Source organism: Lemur catta, chromosome 11 (genome assembly GCF_020740605.2).
Source record: "Lemur catta isolate mLemCat1 chromosome 11, mLemCat1.pri, whole genome shotgun sequence".
Lineage (NCBI taxonomy): Eukaryota > Metazoa > Chordata > Mammalia > Primates > Lemuridae > Lemur > Lemur catta.
Window position 1 is genome coordinate 6,401,844 of NC_059138.1, and position 27,348 is coordinate 6,429,191.

At 40.1% G+C, this 27,348-nt stretch overlaps 1 protein-coding gene across 3 annotated transcripts in view; it reads right to left on the minus strand.

The window, feature by feature from the left end:
* The window catches only part of CUL1 (cullin 1), a 91,644-nt gene that overhangs the window by 2,313 nt on the left and 61,983 nt on the right, over positions 1 to 27,348 (minus strand). For 2 of the 3 annotated variants that reach the window (XM_045565109.1, XM_045565111.1), the window contains 13 exons: positions 26,909 to 27,072; positions 22,675 to 22,837; positions 21,424 to 21,554; positions 11,883 to 11,990; positions 11,697 to 11,803; positions 9,207 to 9,255; positions 8,675 to 8,806; positions 7,439 to 7,556; positions 5,858 to 5,934; positions 5,345 to 5,476; positions 3,250 to 3,357; positions 709 to 756; positions 547 to 629 (listed from right to left, as the gene is read on the minus strand). In XM_045565109.1, coding sequence (XP_045421065.1) covers positions 547 to 629; positions 709 to 756; positions 3,250 to 3,357; positions 5,345 to 5,476; positions 5,858 to 5,934; positions 7,439 to 7,556; positions 8,675 to 8,806; positions 9,207 to 9,255; positions 11,697 to 11,803; positions 11,883 to 11,990; positions 21,424 to 21,554; positions 22,675 to 22,837; positions 26,909 to 27,072 — 1,420 coding nt within the window. The remainder of the gene's footprint in view (positions 1 to 546; positions 630 to 708; positions 757 to 3,249; positions 3,358 to 5,344; positions 5,477 to 5,857; positions 5,935 to 7,438; positions 7,557 to 8,674; positions 8,807 to 9,206; positions 9,256 to 11,696; positions 11,804 to 11,882; positions 11,991 to 21,423; positions 21,555 to 22,674; positions 22,838 to 26,908; positions 27,073 to 27,348) is intronic. The other variant, XM_045565110.1, reaches the window with a different exon arrangement.

The window sequence follows — 27,348 nt, forward strand, 5'->3', positions numbered from 1 at the left end:
TTAAAAGGTAGGCAGTAACGGCTGCTTTTCTGGTTTTCAACCTTTAAGAAGGGCTCTGCATCCCTAGACAGATGGTAGAGAACACAGCGCATCTTTCACCTCTGCTGAATGATTTCGACCGACTTCTGTGAAAATGCCCCCTACCAAACACTGGGCAGTTTTATCACAGGGTGGGGTTTCCCATTTTGCCATTAACAGCAACATCCGTATTCCAGGAAATCCAGGTCCTTAATCTGCTCCCCCAAATTTTGTCAAGTGAAATAAAATCAAGACACCTGGACATAAAGGTCCAAACTTTCCAGGTGAGCCATTTAAGGAGACTTGTTTGTCAAATAAAGAAAAAAACCATAAACTCACAGTCCACTGGAGAAACGCCCAGGATCACCAAATGGAACCAAAAGCCAACCTCAAACCCCGAGCCAGCACCCGTCCAGCCTGCACTGAGTTCCCAACTGCCCTCAGTTTGTAATGACACGACAAACTCACTGGAGGTCCCAGGGGATATGTCTATGGTCTATGACCATCTATTTATTAAATTTTGCTTACTTTTTATAACCAAGATATAATTTTATTAAGGTATCTGGCTTCAATTCCACCTCATCAACATTTGCATTTTCATCCTCCAAGACCTGTAAGAAAACAACTGTTACTACGCTATCTCAGGAAAAGGCTTTCTTTTAGTACGACATAAAAAGTACGCAAACCTACCAACAACTTTGACTTCAATAAAATCTGTAGGACTTGTGCCAAAATGTCCTGCAATTAAAGAGAAAAAAAGAATAAGTTAATGGGAAAATGCATTTTTCTTTGCAGTAAGAACCACAGGCAACCCCATAGTCCATTTTTCCATGGAAAAACCATAATCGCCCAAAACAAGAGGAAAATGAAACATGTGCTTCCTAGCGGTTCTCTAAATTCACTTCATCCCACCCTGACTTCTAACAGTAGAATCAACCCCTTCCTGGCCCGGATCACCCAGTAATAAAAATGGACAATTCTGTTACACTTAAATGCAGGCTGAATATCCATTATCTAAAATGCTTGGGGCCAGAAGTATTTTGGATTTCAGATTTTCGAATATTTGCATTATACTTACCAGTTCAGCATCCCTAATCTGAAAATCTGAAATCTGAATGCTCCAATGAGCATTTCCTTCCACTGTCATGTTGGCACTTTAGAAAGTTTCAGATTTTGGAGCATTTCAGATTTTGAATTTCCAGATTAGGGATGCTGAACCTTTATTAGAAACCATGCACAACTGATTTCTTCAATTAAACCTATAGGAACCTATTCACTTCTTAAATGCCCGACAGCTCATGTTGGACACTGATCATTGCAGAAGAAATGTTAAAGAGCTTCAGCAGGCCCGGAAATAATGTTCTGTTCTTGAACTCAATGGAGCTTGGTTGCAGGTACTTTGTCCACTTGGCTCTGGTGCACTAGAGCAACCGTGCAGCACCTCATCTGCGAACAGCGGGTGGTGGTCTGAGCACTTTTCAGCCCCCCTGCTTCAGAGCTCTATCATCCCACGAACTCCAAGGGCACCATCAGTCAGCCGAAGGGCACTCAAAGTCTTGTGGGCTCTTACCAACAATGGACAGGAAGGTCCTGCCTTTGTTTTAACGGGTACCCACTCTGGTCCAAGGGTATGTGGTTAAAGCTGGCAGAGTGGGAAGCCTCTACTCTAGTAACTGGCTCAGAACTCCACAGCGGCAATTTGAATGCTGCCAGCTGTGTCTAGGGAAGGAGCACGAGGTGGGGAGGGCCTCACTTCATGAGCCAGATCTGACTGGGCAGTGTATACCACAGGCAGGGAAGAGAGAGCAGCCGCAGCCCCACAAGGGAGTTCTAACACTGAGAGCTAGTCGAGAGGCTGGTGTAGAGAAGCCAAGCAAAGCCCAGACAGACACACCCGTCAGCCTCCTGTCCTGCAGGGACCAGAGTGCAAAGCCCTCCCCACAGTCTGAGAGGCAACTAAGCCTTCAGGCAAATTTTGGTCTCCTTATTCTGAAGTGGGGTAAGGAGGAAAGAGAAAAGATGCCTACATACAAAGGAGCAAACTCACTGTTATTAGAATTTGAAAATATATTTGGGACTAACTTCAAGACTGATTACAAAATAAATGACTTTCCTAACTCACATTCTGACAACAAAACCAGACAAGCATCACAAGAAAACAGTAGCTTAATATCCCTTTTGCACATAAATGCAAGACACCTCAAGAAAATACCAAACTCAGCAAGCATATAAAAAGGATTACATACCATGACCAAGTGGGATTCACCCCAAGAATGCAAAGGTAGTTCAACATAGGAAAAAAATCAATGTAGTATACTGTATTAGCAGACAAAAAGCAGTTATCTCAACAGAACAGAAAAAGCATTTTGACCAAAAAAGAGTACCTTTTCATGATGGAAAAAAAAAAAAAATTCAACAAACCAGGAATAAGAGGGAACCTCTTCTATCTGACAAAGGGCATCTAGGAAAACCTCACAGCTGACATCGTACTTGACAGGGAAGGACCGAGAGCTTCTCTCTAAGAGCAGGAGGACAAGGACGCCAGTTCCCACCACTTCTATGCTTCTACTCAATGTTGCACCACAAGTTATAGCCAAAGGAATCCGAAAGAAAGAAAGAAAAGGCGTCCCAAATAGGAAAAGAAGTAAAACTATCTGTATTTGTAGATGATATAATTGTATATTTAAAAAAAAAACCCTAAAAAAACATTAGAGTTAATAAATGAGTTTAGCAAGGTAACACGAACACAAAATCAAAATACAATAATCAGTTGTATTTCTACAGAGTAGTAATCAGCAACCAGAAAGCGAAATTAATAATTCCATTTATAACAGCATCAAAAATAATAAAATACTAAGTAATAACATTTAGCCAAAGAAGTTCAAGACTCATACAACACTGAAAACTATAAAACAAAGTTGAAAGAAATTAAAGACAACCCAAATAAATGGGAAGACATCCCATGGTTCATGGATTGGAAGACTTAACATTATTGCTGGCTACGTGAATGAGAGGAAAGCATGTCATGGTGTGTGTGTCACACTGAGTTTTTAAGTTTTTGGTAACATGTATTGAAATCCTGGAGTAACAGCATGTTCATATTCACGAGGCAAATATCTATTTCAAATCAAGGAAACCCACATCCTCTTCCCGTATCTTCCCTACAATATCCACAAGAACAAGAAAACGGCAACTTACTATAATAAAGAAGTCATGAAACGACACACATACCATTTTAATTTGCGTGCTGTCCGTCAACTGCTGCACAGTGTAGGCATCTTCCGTGTTGTACTGAAGCAGGATTGCCATCTGGAACGTAGACGCCTTTGAGACCCCCCCATATAAAAGAAAGAGAAGAAAAATTTAAATGCACAGAAAAACCTTCAAAAATATACAGCCCATGTTTAAAGAACTTATTTATGAAACACATTCTTCAAACAGATGCAAGAATGAAGCAGATCTATAGAAAAGGGAACACAAAGTCTTGCAATGCCATTATGACGAAACACTTTCCCAAAAGACAAGTCATTTTCCACCTTTTCAAACATTAAAATAATTTGGGATTTTATTCTAAAATGTATTGTCCATGTAAACATACACTATATACTCATCCACACTCATTTATATAAACACATACACACACACCTGGTATATACAGGCACATTAAGCATCAAACTTCAAATTTGTTTTTGCACACACATTAAGGGAAATGATCTTTTTGGTAAATTATTGACAGAAAACAGCCTGCCTACTGAATTATATTATTAATATATTTGGTTTTTTAACCCTAAGTACTTTACTATGAAAGTATGAAAAAGTAAATTATTACATGGTTTACAGTAAACCACAACTGCTCTAAGGCATCTTTTATTTTTAATACTAGAGAGTGCACCAGGTACCAGGTAGCATGGGCTGGTTCCTAACCTCCCCCCCCCTTTTTTTGAGACAGGGTCTTGCTCTGTCACCCGGGCTAGAATGCAGTGGTGTCATCATAGCTCACTGCAGCCTTAAACATCTGGTCTCAAGTGATCCTCCTTATCTTAGCCTCCGGAGTAGCTGGGACTACAGGAGTGAGCCACCACACCTGGCTAATTTTTAAACTTTCTGTAGACATGTGGTCTCACTATGTACCTCAGGCTGCTGCTCTTGAACTCCTGGCCTCAAGCAATCTTCTCACCTCAGCCTCCCAAAGTGCTGGGATTACAGGCGGAACCACCACGCCCGGCCTGGTTCAAATTTCTGAGTGTGTGCAGCAACTGAACACCCCCTGAGGACTCCCTCCTCACTTCTCCCCTCTTCTCTTACATAATCCACAGGAATGAGCTGTGAACAAGACCATCACTGTTTGCCTAGGCCAGATCTTGGTTAATGACAAGAGAATGACATGTGTGCCTGTTTTAGGGCAGACCACAGACAATAGTGATTCTGGGCCTTGAGTAAAAACACCAGGGCAGGCAGAGCACGATGCCAGGGTTTTACCCTGTGCACTGACACAGCAGACATAGCCCACGCTAGGCCTCTGCCTGGTCAAAAGTGCCGCACGGAAATTTTAGGTACCACAGTATAGGCAAATGGATTCCTCTGTGTGTGTCTGGGGATAAATAAAACAAAATTTCAACTGTGCAGTAATACACATGCAAGTTGATGAAGGTATCTGGACCCAGCATAACAGAATATTATACATTTTAACTATTTTATCAGAGTAGAATCACTGAAAGTTTAAATTAACATGCAACTTGTGTCTGCAGGACCCATTCTCAAGTTTCTTAACCCTTAAACACAGACTTGCAATTGTTCTTACAAGCTCACTAGTGAAATCTCCTCAGAGATTAAAATAAGCAATTACTTGTGAGGCCCACCCTCTACAAAAGTTGAGGTAGAAAGAGCCTGGTCTTTTTTTGTTTGTTTGTTTTAATTGGACAGAGTAGGTTCAGAGAGACTCCTGCGCCTGGACTTTTTAAAGAGAAAAGATCTTCACTGACATTTTGGGTTGGTCACAGATGAGCTAGGATCCAGAAAGAGTCACTTAAATTAACCTGAGCCTCAGTTTTATCAGTTACAAAATGGAAATATGTCTGGTTACACAGTCATTGCTATTTAACACTCACTATTGTTGTAAGCATTGTTATTAATGTGAAACTGCTTTGTCAAAGAGTAAGAGCTGTTATCAGAATTCAATATGTGCAACTCCAGCTTTTTAAGCCGCCACCTGAACACTTTATGTGCGTGAGGCAGGAGCTGTGCCAAACACTTACTAAATTTCTACAATTTGTCTTATCTTCATTTAGAATTTAAAAAATATTTTAAGATTAAGAGGTGATCTTACCTGCAAAGTATACCTGTTTTTGAAGCAGTTAGTTACCAGCTCTCCTTTAGACAACTGATACAACCACGTCAGTTTCCTGCCGCTGTGCCGGCTGGCGTAGAAGGCTGTGAACCGCTGGTAACTGCGCTCCAGCTGCGGACGAGGACAGCGTTAGGGGACACGTGAACCCGACCGCGTTCCGCAGTCCGCGCTCTTCCAGCCACAGCACAAAGTCAGCGCTCACGCAAAGGACAGAGACAAACGCCAGGCGTCCGCGTCTCGTCAAGTGCTCGTAGGCGCCATCCAGACAGACGTCACGGAACTAACCAGGCTCTGCTCACACGAGCGCGCGCGCACGCACACACACACACACACACTCTCTCTCTCTCTCTCTCTCTCTCTCTGCTGCGCTGGGACAGGGACGCCCACCGTCGGACATGCGGGGCGGCCCCGGGCCACACGGCCGGACGTCCACCGCGACGGCCCCTCCCCGGCCGCGCAGCACGGGCAGGGCAGCAGGCAGCCCCGGCTCACCTCGGACGGCAGCGCGAACGTGCACGACTGCTGGAACGGCCAGGACCCCGAACTCAGCACCTGAATGCTGAAATCCACTGCGGAGTGAGAAGGCAGGGAGACTTTTAATCAGTCTCATAAACTGAAAAGTTCTATCATTTCGAATCAATATGGACTGCTCTTTATTAAAAGAAAATACATTAAATGAAAAATCCTGCCTGAATATAACATTAAGAATCGAACATAGCTTCGACCCATTTTACTCAATTAAAATTAGTAAAAGGTGGAAGAGCCAGAAATTCTTTCCCTCCAAGAATGACAGTTTTCCATTTAACTTCCAGCACAGAATCATGTTGTCACGTGCCTGGCCTGCTTCATCTGCTTCTCGTGTCTGCCACAAATGACTTCAGCCCACTCACGCCACACCACGCCCACCACACACAGCACCACGGCCCAAACCCACGGAGACTGAAAACCCGGCAGTAATCAACTGTCTTCATTACGGTTTGACTATCCCTTAGTACTGTGAAAAAACACGCACTATATACGTGCAAAATCTACTAATTATAGTAACTTCATTTTCACAGATAGCTGAAAAGTCCATGGGCAAAACTGTCAAGTTTAACAATGGAGTAGTACTTTTTTTTTTTTTTTTTTGAGACAGAGTCTCACTCTGTTGCCCGGGCTAGAGTGCCGTGGCATCAGCCTAGCTCACAGCAACCTCAAACTCCTGGGCTCAAGTGATCCTCCTGCTTTAGTCTCCCAAGTAGCTGGGACTACAGGCGCTCGCCACCATGCCCAGCTAATTTTTTGTTTCTATTGTTATTTGGCCAGCTAATTTTTTCTATTTTTAGTAGAGATGGGGTCTCGCTCTTGCTCAGGCTGGTCTCCAACTCCTGAGCTCAAGTGATCCTCCCGCCTCGGCCTCCCAGAGTGCTAGGATTACAGGCGTGAGCCACCGCACCTGGCCTGGAGTAGTACTTTTGACTTAGGAAAAATAAAATTAGTCACTTTTCATTTAAAAAGACAAACATTATCATATGATGCTGTAGCATAAGTCTGCTATCCTACTGCTACAGCAACACCTTAAAATGAGCCCAGCCGCCTCTCCTGGGGAAATGAATTACCTGAACCAGCCTGTACTAATCCCTAATGCAAATCTGAAGCCACAGTCTTTAGTTTGACTCTGTTATCTACATAGGCCAAGTGAGTTTCTTATAATTAAAAAAAAAAAAATGCTAGAATGGATCGTCTAAACCAAGGTTTAAAACAAGATAAAACAAGCCCTTGAGTCCTTGGCCTATGTGTAGGGTGAACAACTCAGCAAGTAGAAGAGGTGGGACTTGGGACCTGGATACAGGTCAGCTAGACCCCCGGAGCTCTTAGCCAGCAGCAGCGCTGACAACACTTCAGTAGCTGCCATCTCCTAATGTCACATGGGAGTTAGGAGGAAGAGGGTAGGACATTTGGGAGAAACTTCCTGCTTCTAAGTCCCTAAATTTCTAACAAAGTATCTACCATCCTTACTTAACATTGTCATTTCTCTCATTTGCGACAAGAACACTGCCTGTAAAAGCAGCTTATAAACATACAAATACTCACAGTCCAGTGGTTCTGAATTCGTCAGGTGCTTTTTGAACTGCTCATTCAAATCTTTGCTTACACCAATGTCTTGAAACATCCGCTGAAGTTTAGAGGTATACTCAAAACCACAAGCTTGCTGAAATGAACCCAGATAACTGTCTTATTAATTTGCATAAAAATATAAATGTATGCAAGGAAATTTGGAGAAATTGCAGAACATGACATATGCTTAATTTTATAAAACTACCAGTAAAGCTAGTAACATTTAGTTATATTTTATGGCTTAACTATGCATAGATTAAAATTAATACACTGTCAAAAATAACACAACTATAATTAAGTCTTCATACACACAATAACCATTATTTGACCATCTAAGGGTAAGATATTGCTGACACCGTGGTAGAATACAAAGATGAAATAACTGTCTCTTATCCTGCTACTATGAACTAAACCGTGTCTCCTCCCTCTAAAATTCATATGTTGAAGCATGAACCTCCAATGTGATGGTGTTTGGAGACGGTGCCTCTGGCAGGTTTAGATGAGGGCTTGAGGGTGGGCCCTCACAAAGGGATTGGTGTCCTCATAAGAAGAGACACAAGAGAGCTCAGCACTCCCTCCCTCTGCCAGGTGAGGACACAGCAAGAGGGCAGCTGTTTGCAAACCAGGAAGAGAGCCCTCACCAGGAACCAAATCAGCTGGCATGATCTTGGAACTCTCAGCCTCCAGAACAGTGAGAATTGATTTCGGTTATTTAAGCCGCCTGGTCTATGGTATTTTGTCATCGCAGCGCAAGCACACAAAAATACCCATATAACTAAAATTTGATGTCAAAGTAAAATATGTTCTAAAATGTGTAACAGCAGCCTGGCAAGTACTGAAACTGCAAAGGAGGCAGAATAAGGAAGAACTGCTTGATAGCAAAGTAACACTGATACCTCTTGTCTTTCTGTAGCTACAGGGTTACAGACAGTTAACCAAGCCCAGAGCCAAACAAAACATCCAGTCAACTCAAAGCCAACAACATGTGAATATGGTCTAAGGCCAAAGGTGCGGGGAGCAGGAGACCCAGAGTGGGGAAGGGTCGGGAGAGCAGAACACTAGCTGTGATAGGTTTTCAGCGGCGGAACAGCAGAGCTCACACTTTACAAAGTGCTGCACAAACTCCTTCACCGGCTGGGTAACTGGAAGAGACCAAGAACTATTTTAATAATAACCCCAAAGCTGGGATTTTAAGGAGGAGCTGAAACCCACCTTCAGCTTGGATATCATGCTCGCTTCAGCATCATCACTTGCACTGTTCTGATGGACGAGCCTCTTGGCCAGCATCTTCGCGTAGAACTTTTGAAACACGTCCTTGTCCTCTATGTACTTGAAGACGACCATCTGGCAAAGCCGCCAAGAGAACACACTTAATGAAGAACACTCACAAGCTGCGTGTGCAAAGCCAACTATCGCCAGCCACTTCCCAGGAGCCAAGACTTGTGCTTGGTTTTGGCTGGGCCCATATGCCAACATCTGTGACGGCAAAAAAACCTGCCCTGGAGTCTAACGTACACATTTTCGTCGATCTCTTTCAATCACATTAAGGTGTACGAGATTTAGTACTAATGAGAAAGCACAAATGCTAAAAGTAATGACTCATTTAGGGAGTAAAACCATAGATCTGAAATAAAAATCAACGATTATTACTTTTTACATCCCAGATGCCCTATACAAATAGCCTTAGAAACAACTTGTGAAATAAATAGCTATTGAGAATGGATGTGATTGTGCAGCACCTTACCACTTGATTGAGTGTGTCTTCCAGCTCTGCCTCTTCTGGGTTCTTGGAACTGAAATTTTTAAAAAGGCATTATGTTTTCAACAAATCAGAAACATTTAAACAAGCACCACTCAGCCAAACTGCCTCATCAGTATGTGGTTCCAAGCATTCAAATGATCAGTTCTCTTCAGATCAGTACATGGGGAGAGGGGCAGTTAACTTTCCTTACCTACAGCAATTTAGCAATCTCATACTATAACCCCACCATGGAAGAACAGGAAACAATCACTTAGAACATCCATGATGAAAATCTACAGAAGATATTTATTAAAAGTTTCCGAGAATATCGTGAATAAAGTTTTCCTTTCAGATAATCCACTTAAATCTAAGTAAAGGAGCTTTTACTTTTGCAATTTCTTTCTACACTGCTGTAATTTAACTTTAGAACAAAACAAAAAGACAGTTTCCTTTTAATGGCCTAATAATTTAAGATAATGAAAGGGTTTAAATTACTACCAAAGTGATGCTTTCCATTTGTAGTTATGTCTATAAAGTAGATGAGTGTTTTTTTAACAACTGATTCATCCATTTTACGAACTAATTCAAAAAGTAATTTAAGAATAAATGAATTTTTAAAAGGTTTTTCTACATGAGTCCTTAATAAACAAGACCTCTAATTCATATAATATGAACCAGCCACCAAGCAAACTCTGAAGAGGTATCTCTAACTTAAGGACAGTTGGCTCAGAAAATCCAATCCTATTCTTCCCACTGTAGGTCACAGCTGTTTCTCTTTCCTGGGAACAGTTTAACTTAGTGCCTACTAGACTCTGTTCGCTAATACATTTAAACAAGCTTGTTAAAAGAGCAGCTTTGGAAATGTCTCTGCCAGTCTGTCTGCTTCAGTAGCCTTAACTAATAACATATCAATAGACTTGATGAGGGCCATTTACAAAAAGACAATGGATAAAAAGGACACTAAGTGTTTTTTGAAACCAAACTGAAGACCTAACAGAGGACCTCCATATTTAAATTACTTAAATTGGTCATATTACATAGCTTAAAAACAAATGAAATCAACTCATAAGAGGCATTCCAATTTAAAGTCCCTTTTTATTCCTGCAGAGGATGCACTGGAGGATGTGACTAGAATTGCCAAATTATACATTAGAACAGTATCGCAATAAACAGGGAAAAAAATCAAAAGCTCAATTTCTCACTGGCCTCCAGCAAATGGCTTTCTGGCAAAGTTAAAAGTGACAGTTATTGACCTTTATGAAATGTTTTCCCACCATCTACCAAGAAGACCACACAAGTTTTTCACATAGTTGTCTGTTCACAAAGTACATTAGATTTGCTACTGTTAAGCCATCCTTACGTTCCTAGAAAGTGATGCTATGTTTTGAAGAATTATTCTTTAGTTCACTGATTAATTTGGTTTGATAATATTTTAATTAAGATTTCTGCACCTCTATTCTTAAGTGAGTCTTATTTGTAGTCTGTTTATTCTCGTACGTGTAGGTATTCTCAGTCTTTTTTATATTGGGGTTATGCTAGCCTTAGAGAGCTACTTAAAATATAACTTGTTAATGTTAAAATCAGTATAGGCCGGGCGCAGTGGCTCACGCCTGTAATCCTAGCACTCTGGGAGGCCGTGGTGGGAGGATTGCTTGAACTCAGGAGTTCAAGCCCAGCCTGAGCAAGAGCGCGACCCCATCTCTACTAAAAATACAAAAATTAGCCGGACGTGGTAGCATGTGCCTCTAGTCCCAGCTACTCAGGAGGCTGAGGTTGGAGGAACACTTGAGCCCAGGAGTTTGAGGTTGCAGTGAGCTATGATGACGCCACTGTACTCTACCCAGGGCCATAGAATGAGATGCTGCCTCAAACGAAACCAAAAAACTCCCCCCAAAACCAGTATAATTTGGGGGCATGGGAAACTATTGCCACAGAAAGCCAGAAGGGGATTATCTTCCTTCATTAAAATCTTTAATGTTTGCTCCTGTGATACTTGAAATAGTGAAATAAAACTTGAGCATTTCTAAAGTGAAAGAAACTTACAATGAAAGAGAAGCTGAGAAAAACCAAAGCAAACACACAAACAGAAAAATCAGTGAGGACTTAAAAACACAAGAGGAAAGAACCGTATTATAATATATAGCCTCCAGCTCTTAATACACATAAACTGATTAGGAAAAACACTAGTTGAGAAATAAGATGATTAAAAAGTAAAGAATATGAAATAACAAAACAAACTTGTCAAACAAAAATAACTTTTAAAAGTACATGGAATAACGAAAGCACTACAGTACATGTAGGGTCTTCTATTTTAGAAACAGCCAGTGGGAGCTAATACAGATTTTCAACTGGAAAGGTGCGTTCTGTTTAAAAATTTTTCTCAAAAGGCACAAAATTTACAATTTAAGGTATATAAAATGTAATATAAATTTTAATTCCTTATGTAAAAGCTGAGATTTTAAACAGGCTAAAAAAACCACAGTTATTTAATACCTTTTCTTCAACAAGGAGTCACAGTACCGGGCCAGCAGCTCAGGGGACTTGCTGGACGACTGGGCCATCTTGGTGACCGCGTTATTGTTGATGAAGCGCCCACAGGCCTGCGTTGCACAGAACACGGTTAGAGGAAAGCGCCCAGCCGCACACACGCAGGGACGTTAACGACAGTCATGTGCCTACCTTATCAAGAGCAGCCACAAAGCCGGCATCGTTGTTGAATGCAGACATCACCAGGGCATTGTATTTTTTATGAACATCTAGCACTGTCTGTACATACATTTTGGGGTCCTTAAGTAGGGGAAAAACAGAAACAAAAGTTGGTTACTTGGGATTCAATTGTATATTAATGTATACATTAATTTATAAAATATTCTAAGAACTATAGATAGATACTTCTCCAAAGAAGTTAATAAATAAGATCAAGAAATACTTTTGGTTCTATCACTAAAACACACAGGACATTTTGTTCATGTATATAATAAAAGACAATATATTAGCCACACTCAAGATTACTGATTTCTTTTCTTTTTTTTTTTTTTTTTGAGACAGAGTCTTGCTCTGTTGCCCAGGCTGGAGTGTAGTGGTTCGATCATAGCTCACCTCGGGCTCAAATGATCCCCCCCGGCCTCAGCCACCTGAGCAGCTGGGACTTCAGGCACACACCACCACGACTGGCTAATTTTTCTATATTTTGGTAGAGACAGGTCTCGCTATCTTGCTTAGGCTGGTCCTTGAACTCCTAGCCTCCAGCAATCCTTCCACCTTGGTCTCCCAAAGTGCGGGGATTACAGGCGTGAGTCACTGCATCTGACCAAAATTACTGACTTCAAGCTTGTATTACAAGCAGTAAAAACTCAAAGGGATCACGGGAACAAACTTTTCAATGTGACAGCTTTGCTTAACCAATTTTTTGTTGTTAAAAGTTTGCTTTTTGGACTTTGTTTCAGCCGGAGAAACCAATCAGCCAGGGAAATCAATGATCAGCCAATACCCTAGAACTCGGCCGGGCAGATGACTACACAAGAACCACACAGAGCTCAGGTCCAAGGAACAGCAGGGGCTAGGGAGGGGGTTCACACGCAGACAGCAAACCGGAAGGCTCGTGTGGACACCAACAGGGAGCGAGGTGGCGAGGCCAGGCCTGATCACAAGCGGCCACTGCCAGGGCAGGCAACAGGGAGTTCCCAGACAAAGGCACATGCTGGAAATGAAATGGGAAGAGCAGCCCTGCGAGGCTCAGGTAGCAAAAGACAACAGCAATGATAGGAGGCAACGGAGACAGAGCCTGGTAATAAAAAATAGATCTTGGTTGCTGCTGCGTACTCCGCAGGCAAGACACTGCCAAGCCCTTCACGGGGACTGTCACAATCACACGGCGAGGTGGTACTATTTTAATCCCCATTTGACAGATGAAGACACTGAGCCAGAGTGAAGCGTCTGGCTGAGGGTAAGTGGCCGCAGGGTCAGGCTGGGCCCCAGGCAGCCCGACCCCAAGCTCGGCATCTCCTCACAGCTCTGAAAAGGGAAGTGCAGGGTGCCAGGTCAGAAGGACACGCAGAGGCAGCCGAGGCTGAGCCTGGGCACGATGGCCTGGCGCACAGACAGCGGGCGAGGGGAGAGGAAGGTGGTCCAGGAGGAGGGTGCTGCACGTGAGCCAGGAGAGCTCCTGACTGTCCTCTGGCCCAGAAAGACTGAGGTTCAGAGGGCTTAAGATGTTTGCCAGTGTTTCCAAATCCCTGACATGTTAACCTGTGGGATTCAGGCATGAAAAACCAGAATCCTCCAAATTCTAATTATTCTGTATTTTTTTAACATTTGATTTACTTGTTTTTAAATAATGAGTAACCAGTAAAAATAAATAATTTTTCTGTAATAGGGTTATACTAAGAGTTTAAGAGGCTTCCAATACAAAATAAATAAATGCAAGGTTTATTATTATGAACAAATATATTGTGATAAGATTATAATTTCAATAAGACATAAATATGGTCTCTACCTGATATAAACATTTGATAAATTAAACAGGAACTTAATGCAACATAATTGCCAAATAAAAGTTACTTAAAATATTGAAAGGTAACACCAGAGATACTTAATATTTTAAAGTTACCATCTTCAAATGTTCAAATACACAGAGCGTTAACTGCCCTATCAGACAATCTTCTCTTTGTTTCGAGACAACCACTCCAGGCGCAGAGAAGTGGCTTCTGCTGGCTTTAACGGTCTTGCTCTAAGAGCGCATCGAAAGCACCTTCAGACTGGCACGTGTCTCACACCGTGTAAGCTGCTTCTTTTTAAACAACGAAAATACTTTCTGTTTGACCTAATTTTGGTTTTGCCATTCAAATCAACATTGCTTCTGCTGATTTAGACTGCAGATTGCTTTTTGATTTCATGTGAGATTACTCCACAACATTCGTATTTTTCTCTCATATTTCTTTTGTTACAGTATTAGAACTCGAGCCTACAGTGAGGATCCGAACACTGGAAAATGCCAGCAAATTTTATTCAAATAAGGTAGCATTCAGACCTCCTAGTAAGGTTATCAGTATTACAAAGAATTGCATGTCAAAAGTGCCAATTTGGACGGGCGCGGTGGCTCACGCCTATAATCCTAGCACTCTGGGAGGCCGAGGCAGGTGGATCGTTTGAGCTCAGGAGTTCAAGACCAGCCTGAGCAAGAGCGAGACCCCGTCTCTACTAAAAATAGAAAGAAATTATATGGATAGCTAAAAATATATATAGAAAAATTAGCCAGGCATAGTGGCGCTTGCCTGTAGTCCCAGCCACTCGGGAGGCTGAGGCAGAAGGATTGCTTGAGCCCAGAAGTCTGAGGTTGGTGTGAGCGGGGCTGACGCCACGGCACTCTAGCCCGAGCAACAGAGCCAGACTTTGTCTCAAAAAAAAAAAAAAAAAAGTGCCAATTCAAGGACTTATTTTGCTTCCAAAACTTGCAATTTTTGTAACACCAGAAGATTTAGAGAAAGTATACTACATATATAAACATATTAATACTTATTTTAGTTGCAGGAATGATCCGCCTTTAGCAGCAGAGGAGCCTCAGACCCACACGTGTGGCAAGGCCTCACCCACCTGGCAGCCAGCACGGCTTCCCTGCCACTTGTTCCCGTCCTGGTTCCCGAGAAGGCCACCCTTGCCCTTGAACTCCACGCATCAGTGTGCCCTGCACTTGCTTGTGACTTGTCATGGATGGATTCCTTTGAACCAGTAATGTCTCTATGTTGACTATAATGTTTCAGAATCATAATACTTTTTCTCTGTTTTCTTGACTTTTTGGACCAATTTTTCTCAGATACAGAATTTGGAAAAATACAAATTTCTCAAGGAATGCCAGGAAGGAAGTTCTATTTGGAAAGACAAATCTTCAAGAGCAAGGAAGTCTTCAGACTCCAATTCCAAGATTCCTTCTACTACAGAAGACCCAGCCTGGAGGGAGTCTGGCTAGTGCGAAGGGAGGGTTTGAACAGAACCCACTAAGGGCAGAGTGTACCAAAACACTGGGCCTGGGAAATTTGAATTTAGCATCTGAGGTCCAGAGAAAAGCCGTTTAGAAACCTGGCAAGGGGCAGACAGAGAGGCACACACACTGGAATAATACAGAAAGAATTTTAAGGGAGGAGGAGTCAGCAGTGTCAAACAGAGAAAAGACATTCAAAAGGTGAGTGGACTTAGCAAGCAGAAGGCAAAGGACTATCTTTAAGGGGGCAGGGCGAGGCCAGGTTATAAAGGCAACAGACGTAAGGAGAGAAAAGATCAGCTGGATCAACTGCATGCTTATTCAAGAAAATGACGAAGGGATTTTTGAGGTTTAAAAAAGGGAACAAAGTAGTAACTTGTCTGATTCCTGAATGTCTGTTTACTCAATGGTACGTGAGAGCTTTCTGCATATAAGAAATACGGCATCTCTCAGGTCTTGTCCCCGAGGGATCTCATACAGCTCCTACACAATTTCAATCATTGTGCTTTTGCCAATGACCAACACATTTATATCTCTAGACCCAACTTCCCCACTGAGCTCACACAACCTGCCCTTGGATGTCTCATGGGATTCCCAAATTCCATGACAGAAATGACCTGATCCCCTGCCCCACCGCCTGCGTCTTCTGGAGTTCTCCCTCTAAGTGCCGCCACTCGGCCCCGTGGGGCCAGCCGGGCACCCAGGAAGCACAGCTCCTCCTTTCCAACATCTATGCCATCAACACACCCTGTCCATTTTTCTTACAATGTTCCATTGTATAAAAATTCAAATACATTCAAAATTAGAAATAATTATAAAATCTGCCCCATGCACACGTCCAGCCAGCCTCAATAATGATCAAAGTACAAAACCTGTCCACTGTAAAGTCTGTCTCATTTTTCTCTCTGTCCGCACCATAACCACCCAGTGTCTAGCAGGCCACTACCATTATGGTTTTGTCTGAACCACTATAACAACTCTTCTTCCTTTTAATCCACTTTCCACTTGGTAGCAAGAAATTTTTTCAAATAAAAATTCTGATCTTATCAATTCCATGCTTATTGTAACCCCTTTGACTGGTTTCCTCTTGCCCTTAGGATTAAGCCAATAAACAACATGGCTTTCAAGGGGCCTCCTCCCAGTTTCTCCATCACACCAGACTTCCCAGTTAGCAGAAGGGCTATGTTTACATTCACTGAGGGGCGGCGTTCTGTCTGGGATCCCCCTTTGCTAGGCTAGCTCTAACTCTTCTCTTAGTCTCAAACACTTTTTTCAGGGAAGCTTTCTCTAAACTTCCAAGACAGGTGAAGCCTTCCCTGTTAGAAACTGCCCTGATCTCACCAGAATGCCTCGCATGCTCGCCATCTGCTGCTGGGGGCTGCCCTTCCTGCTGGGGCACAGCTCAGTGACGCCTGCCAGGACCATGTCCACCTGCCTCACCACTGCTGTACCTGAGAGCACCTAGCAAAGTGGCAGTCACAGATGATAGTCACAACGGAATTATTGCCTTTAATTCTATACATTTCCCCTAAAGGATAATTCTTAAGGTCAACTTCACAAAGAGAAAATATGCTTTAAGAGTCTCCCATTACTTCTCTTTTATCTTACCCTTTCTCACATAAAAAGGTAAACAAAACATAGCACACAAAGGGGTTTGAGGGCATTATCTTACAGAGAGCTAGTATACATTTAGATAGGGTCAGCTGTGATCCCAAGTAAGACTGTAACACTTGACTACTTCCTAATGACCTAGGAACATTCAAGAATACTGCCTGAAGAGGTACATCAGGCTGCTACAGCCTTTGGGGCGGACGGTGGGGGGGGGGTGGCACACATCCTTTACTATTTCACATATATAATTGGTGCTTTCCAGGCCAGTAACAGATCTGAACAGTCCTTGGAAACCTGCTCTTATCTAGAGCTACTTCTCAGGGTACATTTGGCATCTACATCTTGCACCCAGCCAGGTCTAAAGAGACCACATCAATTACAAGAGCTTTAAATGAGTTCTCTGAGGACGGGCAGTCAATAACACAACAGTGTTCACAGTACTAGCCTCTAACTTGTCTTTAAGAAGGAAGGGGAAAGAAACGAAGCCTCATTAAGTAACAATAATACAGCATAGAATTATTTAGGGACAGTGTAATTCTTCCCCTAAACATTAGCACTTGGTCTTTGGAGTAACATCTCCATACAAAACAGAGAAGCAAAAGTTTCAGGGGGAAAAAAATTGTAAACCATTAACTCAAGAGAAAAACAGATAATTTGTCTGCATGCAGATTATCCACTTTGACAATTACCTGTGAAAATGTTTAACCCCAGAATGGCTTTCCCTAACACCCAGCATGTTTCTGAGGTTCCCCCTCCACTGGCATTTTGTGTGCGCTCAGGGAATAAAATTAATTTTGACATTAACTAATACAAAAAAATTGGGAGATAAATGTGAGATCTCAAAAATCATTTAGTAATAAAACAGTCTTGCACTTTCTTAACAGGCTTTTTCTATTCCATCATCTAAGCTCTTTCAATAAGCAGACATCAACAGTTCTTCAGATGAGCGTGGTTTAAAGTTTAAAATATTAAGACAAAACCATTAGCATTTAACAAGTGCTCTCTAGTCTCATTATTTTAAGCTGTCTACCTACTACTTTTTGCTCCAACCATTTATATCTGTCTTGTGATCATGGCTCCTAGTCTTAGACCACAATAAATCTTCAATCTGATCATTATCTCTGCTCTGATCAACTACCTACAAAGTCCTGGTCCCAGGTACGTGGCCCTGTGGGCTTGTGCTCTGACCCTGGTCCTCCTCATTCCCCAGGTCTTCTCCTAGTTCCGGCTCAGGCCTTCGTCTTGCCTTTGGTCCAAGGTAAGGCTCACGCCCTTGTCTGAGACCTTTGGGAATTACCATGTAAATGCCGAGGCTCTGAGTTGACTAGATTTAGGGGCGGAGGGACCAGAGATGAAAATATTAAATTTTGAGAGCAGAACTAAGTTAGACTTGCCAGAAAGAACTGACCTCTCTGAAGAGGAATGACTAAGATTCACCAAAGAGAAGAATGTCTCAGCAAGGAGTAAATTAGTTCAGAACTAGGAACAGTGTGTAGGAAGATAAGGAATGGGGCTATCTCAACAAGGAGAGATGGGGATAGTGAAATTCTTGGGCGGGGTCTCTAACTGGCCTTGAACCAATCAGGGGTCACTTCAGAACTTATAAATATACAGTAAGGTTTAAACTAGAATTTCGTCTGGAGTATAAAGTCAGATTGTGATAGGGACATGTTTCCATAAAGGGTTTGCCTGTGAAATGATTAAAGTCTTCCCCGCAGGTGAAAGAAAGAAGGGTGCAGCCTGGGTCTAACAATGATAGCCTGGTTATCCTAGAGTCGAAAAGGACAACTGTGTATTTTTTCTTTTAGAGAAAAATGATGATTTTCTTTATCCCATGGCCAACAAAATAAATCCAAACCAGCCTTGTGTCCCTGAAGTTATATACCTATAATTCACAAATTTAGCTATATGCTATCTGAACCACTTTATATTTTAAGCATATATCAGTTCTTTGTAATTTTAACTAATACAAACAACCTCTTTTTCTCCTGCTTTTTTTGTTAATGGTGGGTTTTAGAAAATATGTTTTCCAACTTAGTGGCTTGAGTTACAATCTCTTTTACATTTACCACATACGTGATAAAAACTAATACCTATTTAAAATTTACTTTTAGAACCTGTATTTTTTTTTCTTACAAATACTTAACCACCTACTGTGTGCCAGGCTGCACAGTGGGTAATATGCTCTTCCTTGAGCTTCTCCAAGTTCTGTGGACTTTCCCATCATTGGCAAATAGAGGTGGCAGGTATGAACCTCAACCAGGGACGGTTGTGTGAGAAACCCACGTGCCAGTTAGATGGCACTGCAAACTTAGCAGTCAACTGAACTTTACAAAGAGAATAAACTAAATTTCAGGAAAAACTCCTTTTGCAGAAAATAGGAAAAGTATATCTGCTTTCCTAAACATTTTTCTTCACAACAGCTATTCTGAAAATCACGGTTTAGTGAGTTTAATATAAAAATAGTTCTTATGAAAATATTAATTATAATCAATAACAAAAAAATGTCTGACTTTTGAAAGTGCAGGCAGATGTAACACAGATTTCCTAAGCTGTAACTCTTTTTCATAGGGGAAAATTGTGTTTTGATTTTATAATTCAGGCTAATCACTGCCTTACATTGAAGTAACACAAATACTTAAAAGCTTAATTTCTAGTAAAATATAACTGCTGGATATATATTTTTGCTTTGACTGCCCAGGAATAAGTAAATGTCAGATTCAAGACTCACTGACAAAGTCAGTCGGGCAGCATTATTCAGCGCCCAAAACCTCAGGCAGCTGATTGTACCCAAAAGAAAGATAAAACAAAGGGATTTGAGAATTACAGTTAGTTATTTCTCCAATTAAGAACTTTACTTTGTTTTGGAAAAGATGGACGTTAGAAATATTATTCCCATTATCTCTAAGAAAATGAAAAAAACAACTTATAATGTTTGTTTATTTTTTTAGAAGATGGGGTCTCCACTATGATACCCAGGCTGGGCTTAAGTGATCCTCCTGCCTCTGCCTCCCAAGTAGCTGGGACTACGGCACACACCACCACACCCGGCTATAATGTTTATTTTTAATTTAACTATATTTACATAGAACACAAGTCCCCTAAGGCCAATCTCACATCTAATACATATATCTACTACTCTAATCTACATCTGGTAAAGAAACAGACTTCTCACTTAACTCGTTTCAAGGGGAGTCAAGTCATTTGGTTGGCTCGGCTGTCCATAAAGCTGAACTGAGTTTTGAATTAAGAACTGTGAAAACACCTCATATTATTGAAAAGATGTCTTCACCAAGTTGGTCTCTTGTGAATCACAGGTATGTGCACATGCGTGTGTGTGTGTCTAGTATGTGTCTATCAGGCCTTTTTAAAAAGGAACATTTAGTTTGGAAATCAGAGACGTCATCAAAATGTAAAGATAATTTTTAATGAGTTTTTTAAATTAAAAACATTGTGTATACTCCTGAGAACAGCAGTCATCACTGCTGAGCACCCATGTGCCCTGATTTAAGCACTTTACATGCATTATTTATTCACACAAACCCTATGAGGTAGGCACTATCATTATTTTATTTTTTTTACCCCAAAATAAACGACATAGACCGGAGAAGCAGATCCCAAAGGTCAGACAGCTATAAATGGTGGCGCTGGGATCTGAACCTGAACAGAGGGGTCCAGGGTTTGCAATCAATCACTGCACTGTAATGACATTGTATGTCCCAACACTGGGACTTCATACTTAAGCTTATTATACTAAAACCTGGAGCTCTTTTTCAAAAAACGCTCTACTAAGCCAGTTCCCTCCCATCCTGTGAGCATATATCAATCATTTTATAAACTCAAAGGAAAGGCTTTTCTTCATCCCTCTAATAATTCAGATGTGGCAGAGTGTGAGGCAGCAACCCCCATAATTAAACATGGAAAAGAAACCTTCCAAACATAGTAGGGAAATAAGGATTTTAAAAACATACTGAAGATGGTATTGTCAAAACTTCTTAACATTAGGCACGGTAAGATCAGAAATAAATTATCACCTGACGTATAGACAACCTAGCAGGACTATTCTATGCAGCTCCTGGGGAGGGGGAGTAGGACAAACAGTGAACGGCAGGGCCCGCCAGCGCCCGCAGCCCATGGCTTCAGCCAAACGGTGCTGGCTCAGATCGAAGTCCTGAGAGGCAAACCTGTGGACTGTAGGTGGCGGAGCAAAAGCTTCTAGGAGCCTTTTCCTTCTAAAGAAGCACCTTTTCTCTTTTAGTGCAAGGAATATAACAGTGAGAAGGAAAAAAACTGTAACATCCTTAATGCCTACAAAGTACCAGAAAATAATTTATAGAGTTATTTACTAAACAAAGACATTTGTGAACTTTCTACTTCCGAAGGCCAAAGCCTGGTGAGATGGCACCTGTCTGTAATCCCAGCTACTTGGGAGGCTGAGACAGGAGGATTGTTGGAGTTTGAGATTAACCTGGGCAACAAAGTAAGACACTGTCTCTTTAAAAAAAAAAAAAATGCCAAAGCAAGGGAGAATTCTAGTGAAAATCTTACCATATGGATTTGTCAATGGAGATGTACAACACATGCCTGCAGTTCACATGTGAAAATTAGGCCTGTCAATTAAATATTACTTACATTCAAAGCAGCTTCTCCACACTTTTCAATGGCTGCAAGACCCTGATTATGAATGTGTGTCTCCAGCAGTTTTTTCAATTCTCCTAGGCCATCCTGGATTCTAGATACAAGATTATACATGCGCCCCAAGTCTGAAAGAAGAAGGAGCCACCTTTATGCACGGAAGAAACTTTTCATAACCATTCCACTAATTATGTATTTATATTGAGATAAAAGATATTCTGAAATAACCATGTTTTAGGCCTTATTAATTAAAAGCACTTAATTATCACCAAATATTTTCTATTTGGTATATGTAAATTTTGCTTAAAAAAATGAAGTTATGCTATTGTAAAAGTATATTTTCCCCCTTACTATGAGAACCACTAACATAAGCACAGAGAAAAAAAATTTATCAGAAACTGTATCTAATGATTCCTAAAATTCTTAAGATTGAGATAGTATTTATGCCTGACACATAATAAGCACTCAAATATTTATTTTTAAAAAATGAATACATTTCCATCAAATTGATACTAATTGATCAACACTTATGTACATATAGGGTAGTAACATTCATCGGGTGTTGGGCAGGTGGTGAGGGGAGGAGGGGATGGGGATATTCACACCTAATGTGTGCGTGCACACCGTCTGGGGGACGGACACGCTTGTAGCTCTGACTCAGGTGGGGCAAAGGCAATATATGTAACCTAAACATTTGTACCCCCATAGTGTGCTGAAGAAGGAAAAAAATGAATACATTTAAAGGAGAATACAGATATCTATCTCAATTATACAAACAAATGAGCCACAAAAGGATCCCCCCATTCTTCACTTCCTGTATGTATGGCATATAAGTTAATTTATGAGGGCCAAAGAAGAAAAATCCTAAATCCAAACATTAATCTTTCACTGAGCCCCTAATATGCACCAGTAAAACATGAAAGTGGTTGAGGGAAATGTAAAATAATATTCTTCTCATCTCAGAGAATTTCCAAAGGAAGAATAGCCAAAACATTAGGGGTAGTATCATTTAATGCTGACATGTACAGAACAAGTCATATTCCAAATTAAACTGAAAAGATGCACTTCTAAGTCACAATGAAATGCTCTGCAGAGGTCTGACATCAATACACAACAATATACAGTGAGCATCTTTTAAAAAATGACTGACGTGGGTAAGTAATGCTGTTGATGCAGAGTCCAGAATTTGAACCAATTTCAAAACTGAGGATAATAAGTACCTACATTTCATGAGAGTTAGTGGCTCACCTTCATTTTTGTCAGCATCCAATAAATTCTGAAATTCTGTGTGGAAAATTTCCAAGTGTTTTTCAATGAGGACTTGCTCACATTTCCTTGCTAATTCATCTTGTGTGCTTTCGTGAAGATAAACCTGAACTCTTCGTTGTTCCTCAAGCAGACGAGCCTCTGCCTGGAAAGAATTCATTCAGGTGAATGGTTTTGATTCATGCGTAAAGAATTATGTGAATAATAGCAAATTAAATTCACAAACCTACTCTAATAAAATATGATTAAGGAAAAAAGGGAAGAAGTGTTTTGATTTTAGGGTAAATGACAACCATATTTAAACCACTAATATTTTCCATTTTCTCTGCAATATATATCTCCATTTCAAATTCCTCTTTAAGTGTGCTAACAATAACAGTTCAAATGTCTATGCATCAGTTTTTTTCTTTGGGTAAGTAGTATTTCATCTTTTCAAGATAGTATTCCTATCTGACATCCTAATAAACCTATGGGTCCTCTCCTGGATGTGGCTACCAAGTTAAGAGGCCCACTTTTGATTGAAACCTACTTACATAGTCATACAAATATAATATCTGAAATGACCACATGGAAATAATCACTAGCAATTAGACTTTTAAAAAAATTAAAGAAAAACATTATAGCCTTCTCTTGCTGATCACTGAATATGTACCTCTGAAATCTACTAGGTTACTTACGCATCTCAATTTTTTGCATTTCCCTCTAAGGAAAAGAGGAAAACAAACATGCAATGTAACAGGGCAGCAAAATTAGTAAAAGTCAGTATATTTTACAATCCACCACCAGAAATAAATGTGGTGTGAAGTATCACTGAGGAACCACTAAATTATCAAAATGAGGAAGAAATTTCACCAATAATCTCAAATTATTCATGTTATATGAATAAAGAGAAACAAAAACTATACTTTTTGTAAATATTGTAAAAATGCCAATATTTTCCAAAATGATTTACAAATTTGGTATACTTTTAAAGAAATCTGGAAAAATTTCAACTGGAAATGAATAAACACTCAAGAGCCAAGAAAACATAAAATGAAAAAATGACTGGGCAGGACTTGTACTATCAAGAATTAACAACAATGAGACAACTGTTAGAACACAGCACAGAAGTTAAAACCTTACTACAAGTTCGTCTAAATAGCTAAATGTGAAAAATAAATTTGGAAATATCTATATGTATATCACAAGGTCAATATCCATGCTATATAATGATCTCCGACAAATCAGTATATATATCCAAATAAAAATATGAGAAAGGAAAAGGAACAAACAATTCACAAATGAATAGAAAATATTTGAAGTTATCAAATTTCCAATAAGAAATAGTGAAATTATAGCATATTCAGTTAATGAAATACCATTAGCCACTAAAATAAACATAAAATGTTAGTATAATAATAATTAATGAACAAGTTACAAAAAACCTGAAGCATTATTCCAATTTGGTTTATATGTGTAATCAGTAACAGTGCCCCAGGCTTGTAGGTTTATGTTATTTGTATTTTCCAAAGAGTCTACAACTAATGTGTAGTTTTGTTTTGCTGATTACAAGGCTCTTTTAAAACAATAAGAGACTTATATGCTTTAACTCAAAAAGTTCTAAGTTAAGATCCTGCTACTTCATATCCAGTGTTTTGTTAAGCTGATAACTCCAGGACTAAAGCTGGTGAAATACAGAATATGCAAACCAAACAGCACCACTCTTTCTGATTTGTTTAACCTGTTATTGAAAGAAGATAATCATCTTAGGTGGCAAAACAGACTATTACTCCTTCCCAGGTGGAAGACTAATCTTTGACGCCACTGCTGATTGATCCTCTGAGGAGCCGACTTTCTACCTCTTAGCATTCTACAGACCGTTCCTGCAGGGCTGAGTGGGCAGGAAGGGTGGACGGGCACCTACCCTTCTAGAGAAACAGCCACAGCCAGAGGGGCTGCAATAGCTTATTTTATATATTGGTAAAGAAATCAAGGTCCTAGGTATTGAGCGTCATTTGGTTTTAGAAAGAATGGCCATTTACATTCTTCCTCGATTCCAAGTCAAATAAGCTCTTGGTCATCACTGCACTTGGCAGATAATTGTATTAGAACATCATGATTGAATTCAGATGACTAAATGAAATTAAGCAATTAAAGACTGCCCCATTAATTCTATTAGGATCAGTTCCCAGTCAAAACAAAAAAGGTAAGCAAATTAATGAAGGTATGTTTTATTTTTAAAGTTCTTAAAAAAATGATATTAGAAACCTTAATAGCCACACAAACTTTTTGTAACCCAGATTAGTCTCAATCACATGAGATGGTAAGATATTAAAAACACTAACACGGCTTATAGTTGTTCACTCTTCAAAGCCATCCTTAGAAAGACAAGCCAAAATTCTCAAATGCTTCCACTAAAATACTCCCGACAACAGAGAAAAGTGAGCGCAGACCCCCAAGGAATTTGGTGTCTAGCCTTAATTGGCTAAAGAAAGCAGAATATTTCTTGAAGGTTCATGCTTTATCTCAATATTGTTCATGAGTTTTGCATTCTATTTCCTGACAGAATGTTTGTTTTATTATAAACATAATTTCTCCCTAAATTATTGAATAAGGTTCACCACCTTTAATCTTGTGGTTTTGCACCCCCTCAGGCACCTACTGGAGGTTCTGTGGGATGTATATTTGTGGTACCAAACACATCAGGCTTGCTGTTTGCCACACACTATTATAAGCACCTTTTTATAAATAAACAAGTAAATTTTAATCTCATTTTAAATTTTTTAAATAAATTAAAGCTCACTTAATCCCCAATATTACCTATTATTATTATTCTCATTTTACAGATGAGGAAATTGAGGAACAGAAAGGTTATGGTTATCCCCCTAGTAAATGGTAGAGTGGGGACTTAAAACTAGATTAATAACCCAGTTTGGACACAAAACAATAGGATAAAAGCAAAATATTCACACGGTTAAATTTCAATTTTATGCTTATTGACTCTCTGCATTATGGACTTTCAGAATGTGGTGGAAGTCATGTTTGGTATGATCCAAGCAGATTCAGGTCAAACTTTTTAAGTCCTCTAGAAAAGAATCCCAAGGATGTAAGAAGCAGATTGCTTCCTTAAAAGCAGGGACCATGCTGGATTGGAAATATCCAGGACATTGGAAATCTTTGCTCCTCAAGTTGCCTTTGGTTTCAGACCTGATCTTAAAAACAGATTTCCCTATTTGGGAGTGCTTATGTAGCTCTGTCCTAAAAAGCTGTGTTCCTTGCGCCAGAGTACTCCTACCTTCATCAGTGTGGATAAATGAAATGACCACAACTCACTAAGAAGTCCACAACAAGAACAGGCTCCTACCACTACTATGGTAAGAGGATCCTGGTAAGAGGATCCACTTTCATGATGCATGGTTTCAAAAGAATCACCATATATAGCAGAGTTCAATAATAGATGTGTTTATGAAAACTACATTGTCAAACTGAAAAATGAAATAACAGGCAATGCTAAGATTCATAACAGATCATGTTTCAAAAGTTCGTTTGTCAGGCAGCTGTTTGAAACTCTAAGTGAGCTAGTTAGGTTCCAGATCAGCAAACAAAAGTAAATTTAACCCACAAAAGTAGACACAAAGAACTATTACTATTCCAAGTAGAAAACTTCTGCACAGTTCCATTTTTGTTAGATTTTGAGATATTAGAAATTTGTTGAAGACTTTCAACTTCAAACTTCTAAGCCCCACTTATAACCACTACCTCCTACAGGCAAATGCATTCAGGATATCACACACTGGGTAGGACTTTCTCCATGTGGTTACTACAGCAGAGCTGTTGCTCTTACGAACTTTCTAAGTTGACTAACTTCCTATCCTCAGCATATGGAAAAAGGGATTCCGCAGTCCATCCACTCGCCACGTGAGTAGGGAATAAAGGGCAAAGCAAACATCAGACTCAATGAGACCCAGAATCCCTGGAAATCTCCTACTACATCTAGTTCAAGGATCACACCTGCTGCCTTTTTTTTGTAAATAAAGTTTACTAGAACTCAACCACACTCTTTTGTTTATATAAAGCTCCTTGGAGAATCAGAAGCACTTGTACTCACTAAAGACACTATAGGACAACAATGTACAACCTACAATTTGTGAAGAAAGCTGCATATGCTAAAAAGAACAACTTGAGTAGCAATGACTGTTTAACTTAAGTCTACTTTAAATACTATATTTAAGCTTACCTTTTTCATATATTCAGTAACTGGGTTCTGCTGCAAGAATTCAGTACTCTCTCTGGTATAAAATCTCTCTGTGTCAGCCAAAAATTGAGACTCAAAGGATTCTTTATACACTGTTAACGTAGGGCCCTTTGCAAATGCATCATCTTCATTCAGCCCCAATTCCACTAGAAATAAATATGAACTATATTTCAATTACCCTATTTTTTGTGATATTTCACAGAATATACTTAGGTGTAGCATTCAGTTTAACCTATGCTTAACAGTTAAATGCGAAATAGCAGGACATAAGGCAACTCTGTTATTCACTAGTACTAAAGTCCACTCTTTACATAAAATAAAAAAGAAAAATAATCCAAGATGCATAAAAAGTAATTCTGACCCATGGCCAGGTATGCCTCAAAATTATCATGAAGTTCGTTTAGAGAACTTTTATATTTCTA